Source organism: Piliocolobus tephrosceles, chromosome 4, assembly GCF_002776525.5.
Source record: "Piliocolobus tephrosceles isolate RC106 chromosome 4, ASM277652v3, whole genome shotgun sequence".
Lineage (NCBI taxonomy): Eukaryota > Metazoa > Chordata > Mammalia > Primates > Cercopithecidae > Piliocolobus > Piliocolobus tephrosceles.
In genome coordinates this window covers 178,728,027-178,744,309 of record NC_045437.1, presented here as the reverse complement: position 1 = coordinate 178,744,309, position 16,283 = coordinate 178,728,027, and the positions used below count along the sequence as shown (strand labels likewise).

Genomic DNA, 16,283 nt, shown 5'->3' with positions numbered 1-16,283 from the left:
TACCAACCCCACAACCCATCCCTCCTCACCCACCTAGGCCGGCAACTGTTGTCTCAGTCCGGCCCATAGATCCGGGGCAAGAACTGGGCCAGAGTTCCAACGCTGAGTTTGAAGCAGAGCAATTTGTGTCAGTCCCTTGGCCAGGTTCCCCAGCAGCTGGGGGGACACCTTGTAAATATTCTTGGGAGTGGGAGGAAGGTTGGAGTGTGTCCTGGGAGCTGGGGCCGGAGAGACTGGAGAGAGGGTCACTTCCTTCCAGGGACTGCCCTGGCCCCCTCCAACCTCCAGGCCAGCATCATCCACATCCACCACGGGACTTCGTGCTCTGACTTCCCTCCTCATCTGGGGCTAGGCACACACAGTCAAACAGGAGTTATTTCTGATTTTATTTATAATATAAAAATGTTCAAGTGTCAACAGTCAGGTGTTCAGACATTTCAGGACAGGATTCCCATTTGTTTCTGTTTGGGATTTTTTTTTAAACAATTACCTTTTTGACAAATTAGCAGTGGACCCAGTTTTTGGGGGTGGGAGGGCAGCGGAGACGAGTGGAAGTCACAGGTGGGTTGGGGGCTGGGAGGCAGCCTGTGAGAAGGAAATGGTGTTACTTTATTGCTAAAAGGGGAATACACTGTCGAGTGGCTCTTCTCGGTCCCAGCGTGACCATGCATCCAATCTAAAGAATCTGAAATGCAAAGGACATGCAGGTGTAAAATAGAAAAGACGACCTGTAAACGAAGGTGCTGCAGAGGATGGAGGGGCGTCCTGGAGGCTGTAGGGGACAGGAGCCGCCAACATTGGGCCCCTGGCAGAGCTGCCACCTCCCTGGGCCCAGGCTCTTGGGGAGACCTTTCTCTGCCCTCCTCCTCTAACAGCTGTGAGTAGCCAGGGCTTCCCCATTCGGGTAGCTGTGTCTTCATCTCCCCCTGGAAGTTACCCCAGCTCCAGCTCCAAGCCTAGGGTCCTGGCCCTCTCCTCCCAGGGGTCGGGAACTCCAGCTCTTGCCTGGGAGCAAAGCTACTTCTGTCCTCAGTTCTTTCTCAGGGCCAACCGCTCACGGCCCCCCACCCTCGCCCCCACCAGAACCCCGCAGCCTCTTCTCTCCCTGCTGTCACTCCCAGCACCCCGCAACCAAGACCTCTCCCCTGGAGCCCCAGATGAGCGTACAGCAAAAGGCACCACAAAATAGGTTTCTATTAAAGAGTCAAAAAATTGGCCCATCTCTCTTTTTTTTTGTTGTTGTTTCTTTTTTTTTCCGAAGCTGTAAATCAGGATGTTACATATAAATAGTTTCCCTATAAAAACGTCTTTGCCGTTAGCTAGTATTATAAGACAATTTTTGCTAAAATGAAAATAAAACATTTTGTTATACTTTTTTCCTTTTATAGAAAATAAAAATATTTTTATTTATTTTTTCCTCCTTTCTCTCCAGTAGGCGGTCTCTGGTCTCCTTAAAGACAGTGGGGCGGGCGAGGCGGAGGGGCGCGCGGCGGGGCCCTAGAGTGGCGCCGAGTCCTGCTTGGCCCGCGGGGGCGGCCCGCGGCTGTGTCTGCTGCTGGCCCGCGTGCTGTGGCTGTCCAGGGAGTAGTAAGTCCTACTGTCGGCCGCCGGGCACAGTGGCGGCGAGTCCGAGCGCAGCGCGTCGTGCGCCGCGCGCAGGCCCAGGAAAGGCGTGCTCTCGGCCGCCAGCGCCCCGTCCGCGTCGTCCGCGTCGTCGTCCGACGCCGAGGCCGAGCCTCCCCCCGAGCCGCTGCTCAGCGACAGCGAGTCCCGCGCCGCCCTTGCGCGCTGCGCCGCCAGCCCGTTGAGGCGCGAGCGGCGCCAGCGCCGGGGCCCCGCCGACGTCCTGCGGGACGCGCCGCGCGCGCGCGGCCGCGGCGGCGGGGGCGCGCACTCCTGCGTGGTCTCGTACTCGTCGTCCTCGGGGATGCGGAAGGGGCTGGCGGGCAGGCTGCCCAGGCTGCCGCCAAGCGCGCAGGTCCCGCGCCGCGGTCCGGGCCCCGCTGCGGGGTAGTAGTAGCTGTCGTAGCTGCGCTGCATGTCTGCGCCGGGCCCGGGCCCGGGTCCCGGGCCGGGGGGCGCCGGGTGCCGCAGTAACGGCTGCTGCTCCGCCAGGCGGTAACTGATGGGCGCGGCCGGCGGCAGCGACACGGCGTGCGCCGAGTTGGGGGACGTGATCTCGAAAGTCGGCACCTGCGTGGCCAGCGAGTAGTGGAAGTCCACGGGCGAGAGGCGCGCGGGCGTGGTCAAGGCCGACACGTACCTGCGAGGAGAGGCAGAGGCATGGGCCAGGGCCAGGCCGGGCGGGGGAGGGGTTGGGGGAGTTGGGGGTGGGGTAGGGTGGGAGGGGCGGACACAGACTTGCCTTAACCTTGCCCGAGACCCCGCCTGCAAGAATGACGGCGGCAACCGTCAGTGGCCTTATGCAATTTCCTAAACCTCTCCGAGCCTCGGTTTCCTTATCTGTTACGCGGGCGTAACCATGGTGTTCATTCCATAGCTCTGTTGGGATGATGTATGAGGGGGATGTGTTAGCCCTTGTGCCTGACCCGGGTGAGCTTCCATGAATGGTCACTTGCTGTGGGAATGCTCACCGACAAGGGGGTAAGGCTCACGCTGGGGTATAGTACATGTTCCACCTGGTTTAGTACGGCAGCTCTGTAAGACCCTTCCGCCAGTCCCATTCTACACACAGGAAACTAACACTCAGAACATTTAAGTGACTTATTCAGGATTTACACAGCCAAGAAGTGGCAGAGCTGGGATGTGACTTGAGGCTAGGCAGGAACCAGGACTCATACTGCCCAATTCCAGAAGCCACTAGTCCCCATTCAGATACCCCTGTGACCTGGACTCACTGCCCCACAGGGGCAATTCCTTCCATGCCCTGATAGCTCCAGTGAGGGAAATACTCCTTCTTCTAGTGAGGTCAAAACCTGCCTCCGGGAGTACCAAAATCCCACTGAGGTGTCTCTGCTTGTGGCTACAGACCCATCCCCACACCACCAGCTCCTTCAGAAGTCTGGCCTTGCTAGTATCTCCCAGGCTGGATTCCAGGTACCTGTCCCTTTTTGTGCTCACATCCCCCTTGTAAGCCCATCAGCCTTCTGTCCCACCGTTGTCATCTCAGGACAGGGGCCCCCCACCTCCATGCTTCCCTTCCAAACTGCACAGCTGAGCACCTCACTGCTCTCTGGAACCAGCCTGGAGTCCCCATTATGATTTTTTCTGCATCGCCTGACCCCTCCCTCTTCCCTCTCCCACTGGCACATCTAATTAACCACCAAGCCCTACCCATTCCCTTCTCTGGAAGCACACTCTCCACCCCATCTTGGGCCCAGCTGTTCACATGTGGTCACCTGGGTCCATCCCAGGGTCTCTCCTCCTCCACTCTATGCAGTTCCCAGAGCAATCTTGTAAAATCACAGCTCTGCTGAAGCAGGTCTTCCTGTTTACCCACCCAGGGTCAGTCTGTCTGGCCTCAGCTTGCCTGTTCAGGCCCAGCTCCTCTGCTCCCTACAGCCCACCCTGTTCCAGGCACCTCACTCATCAGCCCTGTTCTTAAGTGCCTCTGTTGGAACAGCTCAAGTTGTTCCCGGTGCCTGGTATGCTTTCTTCCTGCTCTCCTGCCTCTCCCCTTCCTACCACCCATTAAGGAGTCTCATTGCTGTGGTTATGATTGATAAATAGCTACACCTAGTGAGCATGAGCTCCATGCCAGGGATGAGGCAAAGAGCTCTGTGCACATGATCTCAGGTGGCCTTCACTTGAACCATGCATAGTAGCTATTGTTCTCCCTGTTCTACAGCTGAGGGAACAAGGTACAGAGGTGATCAGGCTGCCCCAAATCACACAGGTGGAGCTGGGCTTGGAAAACGTGGCTGCTTCCCAGAGCCTACAGTCAGACTGGGTCTCTCTGCCCTGCTGCGGTGTCATGTTTGGCACTTTCCATAGGCTGCTGTAAGCTTCCTTGGTTTGTTTCTGTGGCTAGGAGCTCCTCAGGAGCAGGAACCTGGCAGGCCGTTTCTGGATTTCCAGGCAGGCCTGCCCAGCACAGGGCCTGGCATGGAGTAGGCTGAGTTGAGAGCAGGGGAATATCTGCTCCTCTCCCCACTCCCTGGTCTGGAGTTTTTGGTACCACTCATCTTTCCCTGCTCGCCTCCTACAGACCCCACTTACTGAGGACCACTCAGGGCTGAGCAAGGTGGCAGTGGTGCTGGCCCTTGTGACTCCTGGCTTGGAGTCAGGGAAGAAGGGGCGTTTCCTGGTTCTTACTGCATCCACTGCTTAGGAACCCAACAAGGCCTTGAACTGTGGGACCTTGTTGCTGATACTGCCAAGGCCTGCCATCATTCTTGGCTCATGTCCATCTTGTGCTGGTCAGTGTCCTCAAAGACAACCTCCCCTGCCACTCTGCATTCTACTCCATCTTCATGTCTTTCTGTTCCTGCTGGGACATGGAGCTTCTAGCATGTATCCTGGTTTGTCCAGAATAGCCCCTGTTTGTTCTTCTTCTTTTTTTTTTTTTTTTTTTTTTTTTGAAATGGAGTCTTGCTCTGTTGCTGGGGTTGGAGTGCAGTGGCGCCATCTCAGCTCACTGCAACCTCTGCCTCCCAGGTGCAAGAGATTCTCCTGCCTCAGCCTCCCAAGTAGCTGTGATTACAGGCATGTGCCACTATGCCCGGCTAATTTTTGTATTTTTAGTAAAGATGGGGGTTTCGCCATGTTGGCCAGACTAGTCTCAAACTCCTGACCTCAGGTGATCCATCCGCCTTGGCCTCCCAAAGTGCTGGGATTACAGGTGTGAGCCACCACACCTAGCTCCCTGTTTGTTCTTGATGTTCCAGTGTAACTATTAATAACGTCCTTTTCCTAGTGTGAAAAGTGTCCTGGGAGGACAATTAAATTAGATGGTCACTGTCCACCAGGGTCCACTGGCCGAACTCTAGTCCCAGTCTGTCATTAACATGCTGATGGCTCTGAGCAGGCCATTTCACCTTTTCCAGGACCTTGTTTTCCCATCTGAAAAATGGAGATTAGATTCTTTGGAATGTTTCTGAGGGGCCCTTAGGGTCAGCCTTGGGCCAGTGGTGCCAGCCCTCTGGCTAAGTGGGCTGGGCATAGGCCAGGGGGTAGGAACTGACCTCTCGCTGTGTGGGGAGTCGCGAAGGGAGTCCACGGAGTCATGGTAAGGTGGCACGGTGGCCCTGCGCCGCTCCTCCAGGTTGTAGGCTGCTGCCCGCCTTGCCCGGGCCTCCACACATGCTGGGCTGTTGCATTTGCTGGTACCCACTGATGATAGCATGATCCCCGACTGAGAGTCAGAAGTCAGGCTCTCAGAACGTTCCAGGCTCCACGTGTGGCTCTCGTGTCTGGGAAAGCCAGATGGGGTGAGACGAGGGGTCAGGAAGGGGCAGGGCTACCCAGCAGGTGTGGTTCCATGGACCTCCCTGGCTCCTCTTCCACCTCGAGCTCCCTTAGCTCAATGCCCTTCTCCACTCTGGGGTGATGTGGATTGTTGCAAATGCCCAACCCCAGTATTGGAAGAAGGAGGGCTGGGGTCCCATACATGAGTGAGCTGTAATGTGCAGAGACCCATTTCTTTCCTCCCTGCAACCAGCCTCCCCCGAGCCTTACCTTAGACCGCCTGTCTGGGACCCTACCACCACCATGGTCCTTAGCTACCTAGCTCAGAAGCCCAGCCCCAGGGGCCAGTATGTGAGGGCCCTGACTATGCCCTGGTGCTCCCAGGGAAGAAGGGAGCCAGCCGTGTTATTTTTGAGCTGTCTGAGCCTTTGTGCTGTGTGGATTGGCCTCTGCAATTCTGGAGAGGAGGCTGAGGTGTGCTGTGATTCCTGTGGCAAACTCAGGGGAGGGTATTGAATAGCTCTGGATGTCGGAGTAAGTGGGCACTTTGCGCCCGATGAATTTTTTGAGTCCACAGGTTTCCATGGGCCTTGGTGGTGCCTACCTGTGGCTGGAGGTGGGCGTGGCTGTGGAGCAGTGGTGAGAAGGAGAACAGGAGTGGCTCCCAGAGAAGGTGGTCTCAGTTTCTCTCCTGATGACATGGTCTGTGGCTGGCACGTTCTTGGAAATATACTGGAACAGACAGAGTTGGGTGAGAGTTAGTGACTGGGGACCAAATCAACTCTTTTCTTGTTGGGGACAGGGAAGTGATGAGCACTGACTGAGCTCCTGGTTGGGGAGACCCACTGGGTGACAGTGACTTGATGTTGGGGCAGTGATGGCTCCAGCAAATCAACCCCCACCCCTTCCTTATGGAAGTGAGCAAAGCAAGGCCAGCCATCCTGATGAGGCAGTGCCTAGCAGGCAAGGCTGGCCATGGGACAGGCTGGCTGCTGCCCTGGCCCATCCTTGCAGGGGCATGAGAAGGCTGGCTGTCCACTGAGGGCTCAGAAGGGGGCTCAGGAAAGCCACTCACATCTGCCATCTGGATCTCCTCTGGGTCCAGCCGGGGGTGGCTGGGCCCATTGGCCAAGCTCCGGTTCTGGTGGGCTGGGCACATGTTCTGCCGGAGGTGGTTGTGCATCTGCTTCCGCTGTTTTCTGCACAAGGGAAGGGAAGGTGACACTGGCATTCCCCCCACTCGCCAATGATGAGCTTCCCTAGCTATCTCTCTAGGGAAACAGCTTTTCCCTCTGCCCAGGGTGGCCATGGCTACTGCTCTCCCCTGTACTCAAGCTGCCCTGCAGCATCACCACCACCTGAATCCAACAGGACCTGAGCGTCGTGGCAGTGAGCTTTGGCTCTGCCCACAGAGTAGAACGTCGCTCCTTTCTAGCTATGCAACCCCGGGCAAGTTACTTAAGCTCTCCACGTTTCACTTTCCTCATCTGTAAGACAGGATGATCATTTATCCGTTCCAAAGACTATTGATGATTAAAAGTATATGAAATATTCAAGCACAGTGCTGACTCCCTCTCTCTCCCCCTCATTCATTCATTTGGTATTTATTGAGTTGTCACTGTGCCAGACACTGTTCTGAAGCAGAGAAGATAGATAGGTAGATAGGGAATCCACCCTCCTGAAACTTGCAGGCCAGTAGAGGGAGCAGATGGTTAACACATAAACAAAGAAATGAACTAGATATTTTCAATCAAGTGTCACGAAGAAAATAAAACGGGTGCTGTGGCTAGCGAGTCAGGGCCTGCGGGACTACTTCAGATTGGCACATATTAAATGCTCGATTTATTTGATATTAAATCTAATCATGTCCCTCCCCTGTTTAAGACCCTTCATTGTGAACTCATGGAGATAGAGAGTAGGAGGATGGTTACCAGAGGTTGGGAAGGGAAGTGGGCGGTTGGGAGGGAGGTGGGGATGGTTCATGGGTACAAAAACTAGTTAGAAAGAAGGAAAAAGACCTAGTATTCGATAGCATATGGGGTGACTATAGTCAATAATAATTTAATTGTACATTTAAAAGAGTATAACCGGATTGCTTGTAACACAAAGGTCCATGAGGACCCATCAGTTTGCTCAAGGTCACAAAGGATAAATTCTTGGGGGGATGAATAGAATATATGATATGATTATTATGCATTGCATGCGTGTTTCAAAATATCTCATGTACCCTATAAACATATACACCTACTAAGTACCTGCAAAAATGAAAATAAAACCCCATTATTGGGCCTTAGTGTCCTGATTCTCTCCCAGCCCTGTCTCTCGCTGCCCACCCAGCACCCCAGCTAGCTGCCTCTGTGGTGAGCTTGTTTCTGATCCCCCACTATACCCTGCCCTCTCTGGCCTCCTGGCCTTTGCGCATGCCAGGCCATTCACCTGGAATATCTCTCCTCTTCACATGCTAACTCTTGTTTACCTCTCAGGCCCTGGCCTAAATGCTATTTCCTCAGAGAAACCCTTCCTGCTCCCCAGCCAAGGTTAGGTGCCTCTAAAAGGTGTCCCATGACACTGGACCACTTGCTCAGAGCACCGGCCATATGCCTGAGGCAGGGCCTGGTGTCCAGCAGGCACTGAATGAATGTTTGTTGAAGAAGTGAGTAAATGCATTGGGGGCAGGACAGGCGGCTTGCTTTTTCTCCAATTCTTGGACTCAGTTTTCCCTCTTGGGCCCAGTCTCCTCTGGGCTCACTGGACCCCAACTCCCTCCTCACCTTCCTCCAGACTTTCTGGTCCTGGATTCATTCAAGACAAGGCCAGCAGGACTTCAGATGCCACAGATGGGGCAGCATGAGTCCACACCAGGGGTTCAGTCCCCAGAATGTTAGCTCTGTCCAGTCCAGACCCTTGCTTTCCAGATATGAACAGTTGTTACAAACCTGTCATCTTTCAGCACATCAGAAGGTTATAGGGCCTTGAATGCCGAGCTAGGGAGTTTGGGTTTACCCAACAAAGGCTATAGATGTGCCTTTGTTGGATAAATCCAGGCTCCCTAGCTTGGCATCCAAGGCCCTATGGTGCCATCTGGGTCCCAGCTATCCTTTTAGACTCATGCCCTCTTTTTTCCCATCCCTGGCCCTTTGCTCCAGCTAGTCTGGGCTGCTCATGCTCCGGGAGTACAGCTGACCCTCATCTGTGCTGTCTTTTAGCTTGGACTGCCCGGCTCCCTCTCTGTTCCCTTATTCTCCTTGCCCCAAGGTTCTGCCCCTACCTCTCCTCTGCCCAGAGGGGGCCCAACCCTGCCTTCTCTGTCCTCTTGTGTCGATTGCTCCCAAGGTGGGGTCAGGCAGTGCTTTGAGGCATCTGTCTTTCTTTGAGAATGCAGCTGTCCTCTCTGCGCTCCTCCACAACACTACCCAGTGCCTGCCCACTTGGCAGGGCGCCTGCTCCAGGAGCCTGTGGGGTCAGCTGCACGCTCCTGCTCAGGTCCTCACAGTGTCCTTTGAGGTACAAACCAGGATCATTCCCATGAGGAACCATCAATTTGCTCAAGGTTACATGGGAAATAGCAGAGCTGGATTTGAACCCAGATTTGTCTTCTTCCAAAGCCTGTGCTTGTGACCATTCTTCGTCAGTGCCCTGGGGCCTGTCTCCCCAACCCTCTGCCTCTACTTCTTTGGCCCCACACCTACCCAGCTACGGAGGCCCCTGAGGGGTATTTGGGGCCTAGGAGGGTGTAGAGGCCTCCAGTGGAGTCGGGGAGGAGAGCCTCCTTCACAAACATTCTTGGAGGCCCATCCCTTGGCTTGGCCTGTCCCCAGCCCGAGTGCCTGACACTCACTTGGTCTTGCAGTAGGCCACCACACAGACGATGCCCACGACCAGCAGAGCCACGCAGATGCCCGTGATAGTCAGCACCCTCTTCTGGTACAGCTCTTCGGCTTCTGTAGAGGTAGGGGGGATGTGAGGGGTGGGGCAGGAGGCAGACCCCGTGGGGATAGTGGTACAGAGACTCCTTTGCCCCCAAAGCCATAGGCTCTCCCCAGCTCAGGTCCTGCCCAGCTCCTTTCCATTCCTTCTCTCCCCAGCCAGTTCCTTCCCTCCTGCACGCTCTCTTTTGCCTTCCACTCCCCCACAGCTCCCACCCACCCATGGATCTGGTCACACACAACTCCCCCTGAGTTCCCCTCCCCAAGCCCCATGCCTGCCCAGAGCACATGAGTGGAAAATGCAGGGGAATGGGAAGGGATGGAGTGGAGGCAAAGCTCCCGAGGCTGTAGAGCAGGGGAGGACAGCCCAGTCTGGCAGGCAACCCTGCCGTGCTCCACAATGGCCTGGTAGCTGCAAAGAACCTTGGTGGGCCAAGAGGAGTTGTTTTTCACGGTAGTGATCATGGGAATGCCTTTGTTTACCCCTGCAGCCTGGTCAGGGTGTGGCCCTGGCCCACACCAGGCCTGTCTCTGCTTGTGAGGAGCCCGCCAGTGGCACCATGGACCCCTAGCATCTAGGAAAGTACTGGTGTGCTGAGGAGCTGAGCTAGGCTGGGCCTCAAAGCCCTCCCAAAGGCCAACTGTCCTCTTTACCCTCTGCTGCTACTGGGGCAACCCCCATCCTTCTAAAACAGAGAAAACCAGGAGGAAGAAAAAGTAAAAGGTGACAGCGCTAGCTATAGTCAAGGCTACAGCCCAGAGACCCCACCCCTGCACACCACACCTGCTGGCTGGTCCCTCCACACTGTGCCCTCCTCCCAGCTCGGGAGGAAGTGGAGGCTGGACCTCAATGCCTTGGTGGAGCCCTGAGAAATGTCGCTAACCTCTTGGGCTTGCAGCATATCCTGCGGCAAAGGTGTACACACCAGGAAACACCCAGGGCTACAAACCCTCCAGACACACAGATATTTCTTACTATGCCTATCTGATTCACAGACAGACCCCTTCACTCACACACACACACCTGCACAAACATATGCACACACACAAGAGTTAACACACACTCCGGCCACAGGTGCATACACACGGCCATGCCCACTGACACACAGTCAGATCGAGTTGTAAACAACCAGACCTCCACCCTAGGTCCCCATCTCTTGGCTCTGTGCCCACAGCCCTGGCTCTAGCTCTCACGCCCCATTCACCTGCCTCACAGTCAGGCATGTGTCTCCATCACTCCTCTGAGACCACTCTGGTCACAGGCACCAACAACTTCCAGGCCACCAAGTCCTGAGGTCACTTGCTTCCTTCCCAGCTGATCCCCTCCTTCTAGGGCCCACACCCCCTGGGCTTTGGAATGGTTGTCTCCCTCCTACTTCACTGGCTGACCTGTCTCTGTCTTAGCCATGCTTTCTTCTCTTCTACTAGCTGGGAAGGTAGAAGGGCCTGGGCTCAGGTTTTTCTTTCCTGCACCTGCCCTCTCTCCCTTAGTGATTTAACTCAGACTCAGACTTTAAATACCATCTGTTTGCAGACTCTCAAATTTATATGTCCTGCCCTGACTGCTCCCTGAAGTCTGATTGTGCCAGATGGCCCTCCATTGAGTCTGCACCCATTGGCAGCCTCTGTCCCATCAGACATGGATGACAGGACTGGTTCCCCTCGCTCCATGCTGTTATCAGACTTGTTGAGTTTGCCAGTCCAGGGGGTGAACTGTGCTGTCTCAGTGTAGTTTTTATTTCCATTTCACTCATGAGTGAGGTTGAGCATTTTTCCTATTGGAGTCATCTGTGTTCCCTTTCTGCTTGCTATTCATGTCCTTTTCTCTGCGGGTATTTAATCAGTTGCATCCTGCTTGGGCCATGTTGGGCTCCAGACTCATGCATCCAAGGGTCATGACCAAACAGAACCCCTGCTTCCTTACCCTCTTTCCAAACTCTTCTTCAACTCTTCCCAGCTCATGGGTGCAGCATCACTTTTCCTGTTGCTCAGGGCCCACACCTTGGGCTCATTCTTGATTACTCCCTTTCTTCCCACCTACCCTGATGCCAGATCCAGCTGCAAGTCCTCGCAGCTCCTCTTCCCAAGTAGATCCTGGGTCTGATTGAGCCTTACCATTTCCATTGCTTCCAACTTAGTCCAGGATGGTGTCACCTCTCACCTGGAGATGGTCACCTTCTGACGGGTGTTTCTGCTTCCACTCCTCCCCACCCTGCCCCCAGCCCAGGCTATTGTCCATCCAAAGCTACATTTATTTACAGCCATAAAGCAGATCATTTTACTCCCCTGTTTAGAAACTCAAGACGGTTTCCCACTGAGACTCGAATGCAACCCAAAGCCTTACCATGGCCTCTGAGGCCCCCGGCTGCTTGGTCCCAGCCTTCTTTTTGGATCTCATCTGTGGTCCTCTCCCTGTGTTCACTGTGCTTCAGAGCTGCTGGAAGTCTCTCCATCCACTGAACAAGGCAAGCCCACTCCAACCACACAATCACTATACCTGCTGTGCCGCCCTCTGCAGGACTCCCCCCTGGTTGTTTGCAAGGTTGGCCACTTTTCATCAGGTCTTAAAACAGATGTCACCTCCTCAGATAAGACTTCCCTGACCACTTAGCTACACTAGCACCCCACTCCAGCCAGGCACTATCCCATTACCTCATTTTATTTTCTGTGCATCACTGAACACCACCTGATGTCTTTCCTGTTTGCTTGTCACCTGTGAATGTGAGCCCAGGAGGGCAGGGACTGTGTGTCAGGTAAATTCTGTTCCATAGATGTTTGTTGCATTGGTGAGTGGGTGAATATACAGACCAGCCTTATAGACACTGACGTATGTGCACACTCATACTCATCTCCATGCACTCACAGTTCCACCTGCACAGTGTTCAACCCTTGACACAAAGGCATTCTACAGCCCCTCCACCTGCTGCCGTCCTGCCCTGAAAAACCTCCCAAGGTATATACTCTCAACAACACACACGTACCTGCAGATTCACCCCTGTGCACCCTGCCACCATCACAGACCCCACATAGACTCAATGCCTCTCCCACCACCCCATCACAGCCAGTTGCCATAAACGGATGCACTCTTACACACACACTTCGCAGTCTATCTTCTACTGAGAACAGCTGACAGAGGATAGGTGGTGGTGCTAGGAGGCCTCCCCAAATCAGCTACAAGAGCAGCCTTTCCATAATGGTAGGCTCTGTACTATGTCTGAGATCCCACACCACCGCAGCCCCCACCTTCTGAGCCCCTGCCTCTCTCCTGTTGTCATATGCCTGGACACTTGAGACTATGGATGAGCCTCCCGGCACAAAGCCAGAGAGCCAGAAACACTAACCCCTTCAAGTCCCTTCTAGCCCAAGGAGTCTTCCAGGGGCCAGAGGGTGGTAGGAGCAGGTGGCAGGAGGACACATTTAAGATTCTGAGCTGAGAGACAAGGGGCAGGTCCTAGAGGCCAGCCCAACCCAGACCCTGGCTGGTCTTGCCAATGTGGGGTCACATCATGGAGGGAATGACAGCCTCAAGCAGATGGCAAAGCCGGGCAGACAGACACAGGGAAGGGACGGAGGCAAATAGAGTTATCAGCTGCTGGCCTGGTGCAGGATGAAAAGCAATGGACATGGAAATGGGGAAAGGAAAGAAGACTAAAGTCAAATGGAAAGGGATGCCTCTCTGCACAACTCTCGAAACCAGGCTTCTGTGGTTCCTGGACACCAGCCCTTCAAGGGGCCATGTTCACACGTGGGGCCTGTCTCTTGTCCAGCCAGCCTGTGGGGCTGCACTCAGCTCAGGAGGGGGCCCTCCCCTCTGAGCCTTCCTAGCAATAGATCTCCCCTATGTGAGGGATGCTACTGTACACCGAGGGCCACGGTCCGAACCCCTGAGTGCCCTGTTGTTCATGAGCTTCTTTCGTCTCCTGCTAAATCAACGTAGTTTATGATAGGACATCTTGATGGGGCCAGGAGAGATTTTTGGAATCATCCCTTTTCCATTTTTTGGAAAGGAAACCAAACATTCAGCACACATGGCATCGGAGGCTGTGAAGAGGGGCCACGCAGATGGTGCTGAGTGACACACAGAGGTTTCATACCCTTTAATTCAAATCCAAGGTGCTCTGGCAGTGCAGAAGAGAGGAGGGTCAGAAAGGGAGGGGTGGAGGGAGAGAGACAGGTGGACAGGGACAGGGGGAGAGAGAGAGAGACAGAAACGTTGGTCAGGACTCCTCAGACACCGGGCAGCCAGCCTGCGAGGTGAAAGCAGGTTAGTAGTGTCCCCTCCCAGCCTCCTGAGCTCCTTCCCTGACACCCAGTCCCTAAGAGCCCCAAGGAGGGTAGAGAGAGGAGATGTTAGAAACAGCAGGCAGGGCAGGCTCTTTAGAGATGAGCTGTGGGGTTAGTACCTGGTGGGGAGGCAGAGGCACAAGTCAGTTGGCAAATGTCCCTGGGAGGAAAGGTAAGTGGGGGTGGGGTCTCAGGAGTTCCCCTGCTCCTCCCAGCGGTCAGTGCCAGGCCTTTAGCATTCTCAACTCTCAAGCCTTCCTGCAGACAGCTTGCCCAGCTGCCTCGTTGGGGGCCCTATTTTTTGTTTTGTTCAGAGTGCAGGCATGAGGTCCCCAGACTTGCCCCATGTCCCTGCTCTGCCCCACAGGCCAAGCTGGCCTGTCCACCTACTGGGAGCCCGGGTGGGGAGCCTCAGAGTCTGTGGGAGGGAGCAGGAAGAGGAAGAGGATGAGGCTCCAGATAGCAGGTCACTTCTCTACTTGACACCCCAACACCCTAGAAGCCTACAGGGCTGAGTCATGGTGCCTGAGCCTGATTTCACTACCGAGAAGAGCAAACTGCAATTCACAGGAATAGACAAGTGGGTTCACTTGTAGAATGTCTGAGCTCCTCAAATGGTGGGCAAATGACAGTCTTGGAAGTGGGATCGTGTTTTGAATGTGTGATTTCAGGACCCTGGGATGGAGACCCCCACATCATTGAAGGGTTAAATAAAAGGACCCTGACTCAAGGGTCAGCTCTGCACTGACCTACTGCTGTGCCACCCTGAGTGATACCAATCTAGTTAAGTCTCAGTCTCTTATCTGTTACGTGGGCATCAGGCTGGGGCATAGGATCCCGGGAGGTTTGCAAACCTGGCTGAGCTTCTGAATTGTCCAGACTGAGGAAATCTGGCTCTGAGGTGGGAGCCCAGAAATCTCAACAGTGTTTTTAAAAAGCTCACCTACCATTCTAACGTAGCAGCCAGCATCGGTGTACAGGCTGGAGTCTCAGTTTCATCCCTAATTCACTATGTGGATATGGGTAAGCCATAATCCCTGTTTCCTTGTCTGTCCAAAGTGCTTGCACACAGCTAGAGGAAGATGTGAACAAGCCTGGAAGGCATGAGCTCAGCATGCATGCAGGGCCCCGCTCCTCCTAGCCTGGATCTGCTTACTCTCTGGCTTCCCCAGGTGCACAGTCAGCTCCATTAGATCCAGGGAGGGTGTGACACTGTGTCTGATATTGTCATCTGCCTTGGAGGAAGGCGAGCATGTGGCAATCTGCAGGAAGTCCTACGCATTATCCATCCCTGGACCTCTCGTCTACTTCCTGATAGGGATTCCAGAGGGTTCTGCATTTGGAAAAGGGCGGGAGAGCAGGGTGGCTCCGAGCCAGGGACTGTGATGGCTCTGACTAAAGAACCTGGAGGAAGATCCTGGGGCTTCAACCCCCCAGTTCCATGCAGAGACCACACCAATGAAGCATTCATTACTCCTAGCCCTTCCAGACACAAGCCCTTCTTGTACAGCTATTAAATCCCAGGTTGGGGAGTGACCTGGACGTTTTGGTTTCTTTGCAGTCCCACTCTGACTGCTTGGAGGCAGGAAAAAGTTGCCCTAAGTATAGTTTGTCCACTCCTTTCCAGGGTGTCCCAGGGCTGGTCAGGCGTGCTGAGTAGAACAGCACAAACTTGACAATTCTCAAAGAACCCTGGTGCACCTCTCACTGAGTAGTTAATGCTGTGGCCCAGGGACCCTTCAGGCAGCTGCAAAGCTCACATTATTTGGATGTCTAGCCCTGCTGCCCTAAGAGAATAGCCCAGGTTGACCACAACACCTGGGATGCAAAGAGGATTGGGTTCATAGAGCTGGTCTGGGCCCCACTTTCCGACGAGGTTGTTGTATTAGATGAGGCAGCTGAGGCCCAGTGATGCTAGGACACTTTCCCAAGGTCACACAGCAAATTAGGAGGCAGAAGGGAGACTGGAGGCCAGATCCTTTGGTCCCTTGGTGCTAAGCGATGGCTTTCCTGCCCACTGAGTTTCTGGGCAGGCCTGGCCGGGTATTGCTGAGGACAATGACCATCTGGAGAAGTGAGCAGGGCTCCCAAAGCTCTTTAAGTGTTTTCTTCTGTGTCACTCCTCTGGGAACCGAATAGTAGCAGCTGCAGCTTCTAGGGCTCCTAGCTGGCCTCCTGTTTGAGTCAAAGGCCAGTATTGTTTAGAGTGGTGGCTGGCATGATTGGTGGGGTCACTGAGGGCTTGGCCAGTCACTGGGTAGGCAGCTTTCTCACTGGGAAGCGTGGGATGGAACATGAGGGGCCTATGGCTGTGTCCGCCCCAGCAAAGAGAAGACCTTCCCACTCATTATGTTCATTGGCTGCCACTCAGTGAGGGTGGAGTGGCACCACTGAGTCACAGGAAGGTCCTATTAACCAGAAATTTGCATATTGACCAGTAACCATGGCAACCTGATGCTGGACTCCTGACAGGGCTGTGCTTACCAGACAATATGCAAATTCTTCATCCTGGACATGTCCCATGACATACAGTCATAGGGTGCCTGGACAAGGAGGCAGATGTGTGTTCAGATGTGAGCATGAGCTCCTGTGTTTGCACAGGTGCGTGCAGGTGTGAGCACATGCTCATGGGTTTGTGCATGTGTGCAGGTGTGTAATAACATGATTGTGTGTGGATGTATGAGCCCGTGCTCACACGTTTGTGCT

The 16,283-nt window shown here is 54.4% G+C and overlaps 1 protein-coding gene across 5 annotated transcripts in view; it reads right to left on the bottom strand.

The window, feature by feature from the left end:
• Positions 1–365: 365 nt before the first annotated feature.
• Positions 366–16,283, bottom strand: part of LOC111528367 (pro-neuregulin-2, membrane-bound isoform) — a 197,494-nt gene continuing 181,576 nt past the window's right edge. For 2 of the 5 annotated variants that reach the window (XM_023195049.2, XM_023195051.2), the window contains exons 6-11: positions 13,388–13,411; positions 9,206–9,308; positions 6,443–6,566; positions 5,972–6,099; positions 5,145–5,372; positions 1,387–2,263 (exon numbers count right to left, since the gene is read on the bottom strand). In XM_023195049.2, the coding sequence (XP_023050817.1) occupies positions 1,498–2,263; positions 5,145–5,372; positions 5,972–6,099; positions 6,443–6,566; positions 9,206–9,308; positions 13,388–13,411 (1,373 nt within the window). In that variant the 3' untranslated portion in view covers positions 1,387–1,497. Of the gene's footprint in view, positions 2,264–5,144; positions 5,373–5,971; positions 6,100–6,442; positions 6,567–9,205; positions 9,309–13,387; positions 13,412–16,283 lie in introns of all 5 variants that reach the window. The other 3 variants (XM_023195061.2, XM_023195070.2, XM_023195078.1) reach the window with 2 other exon arrangements.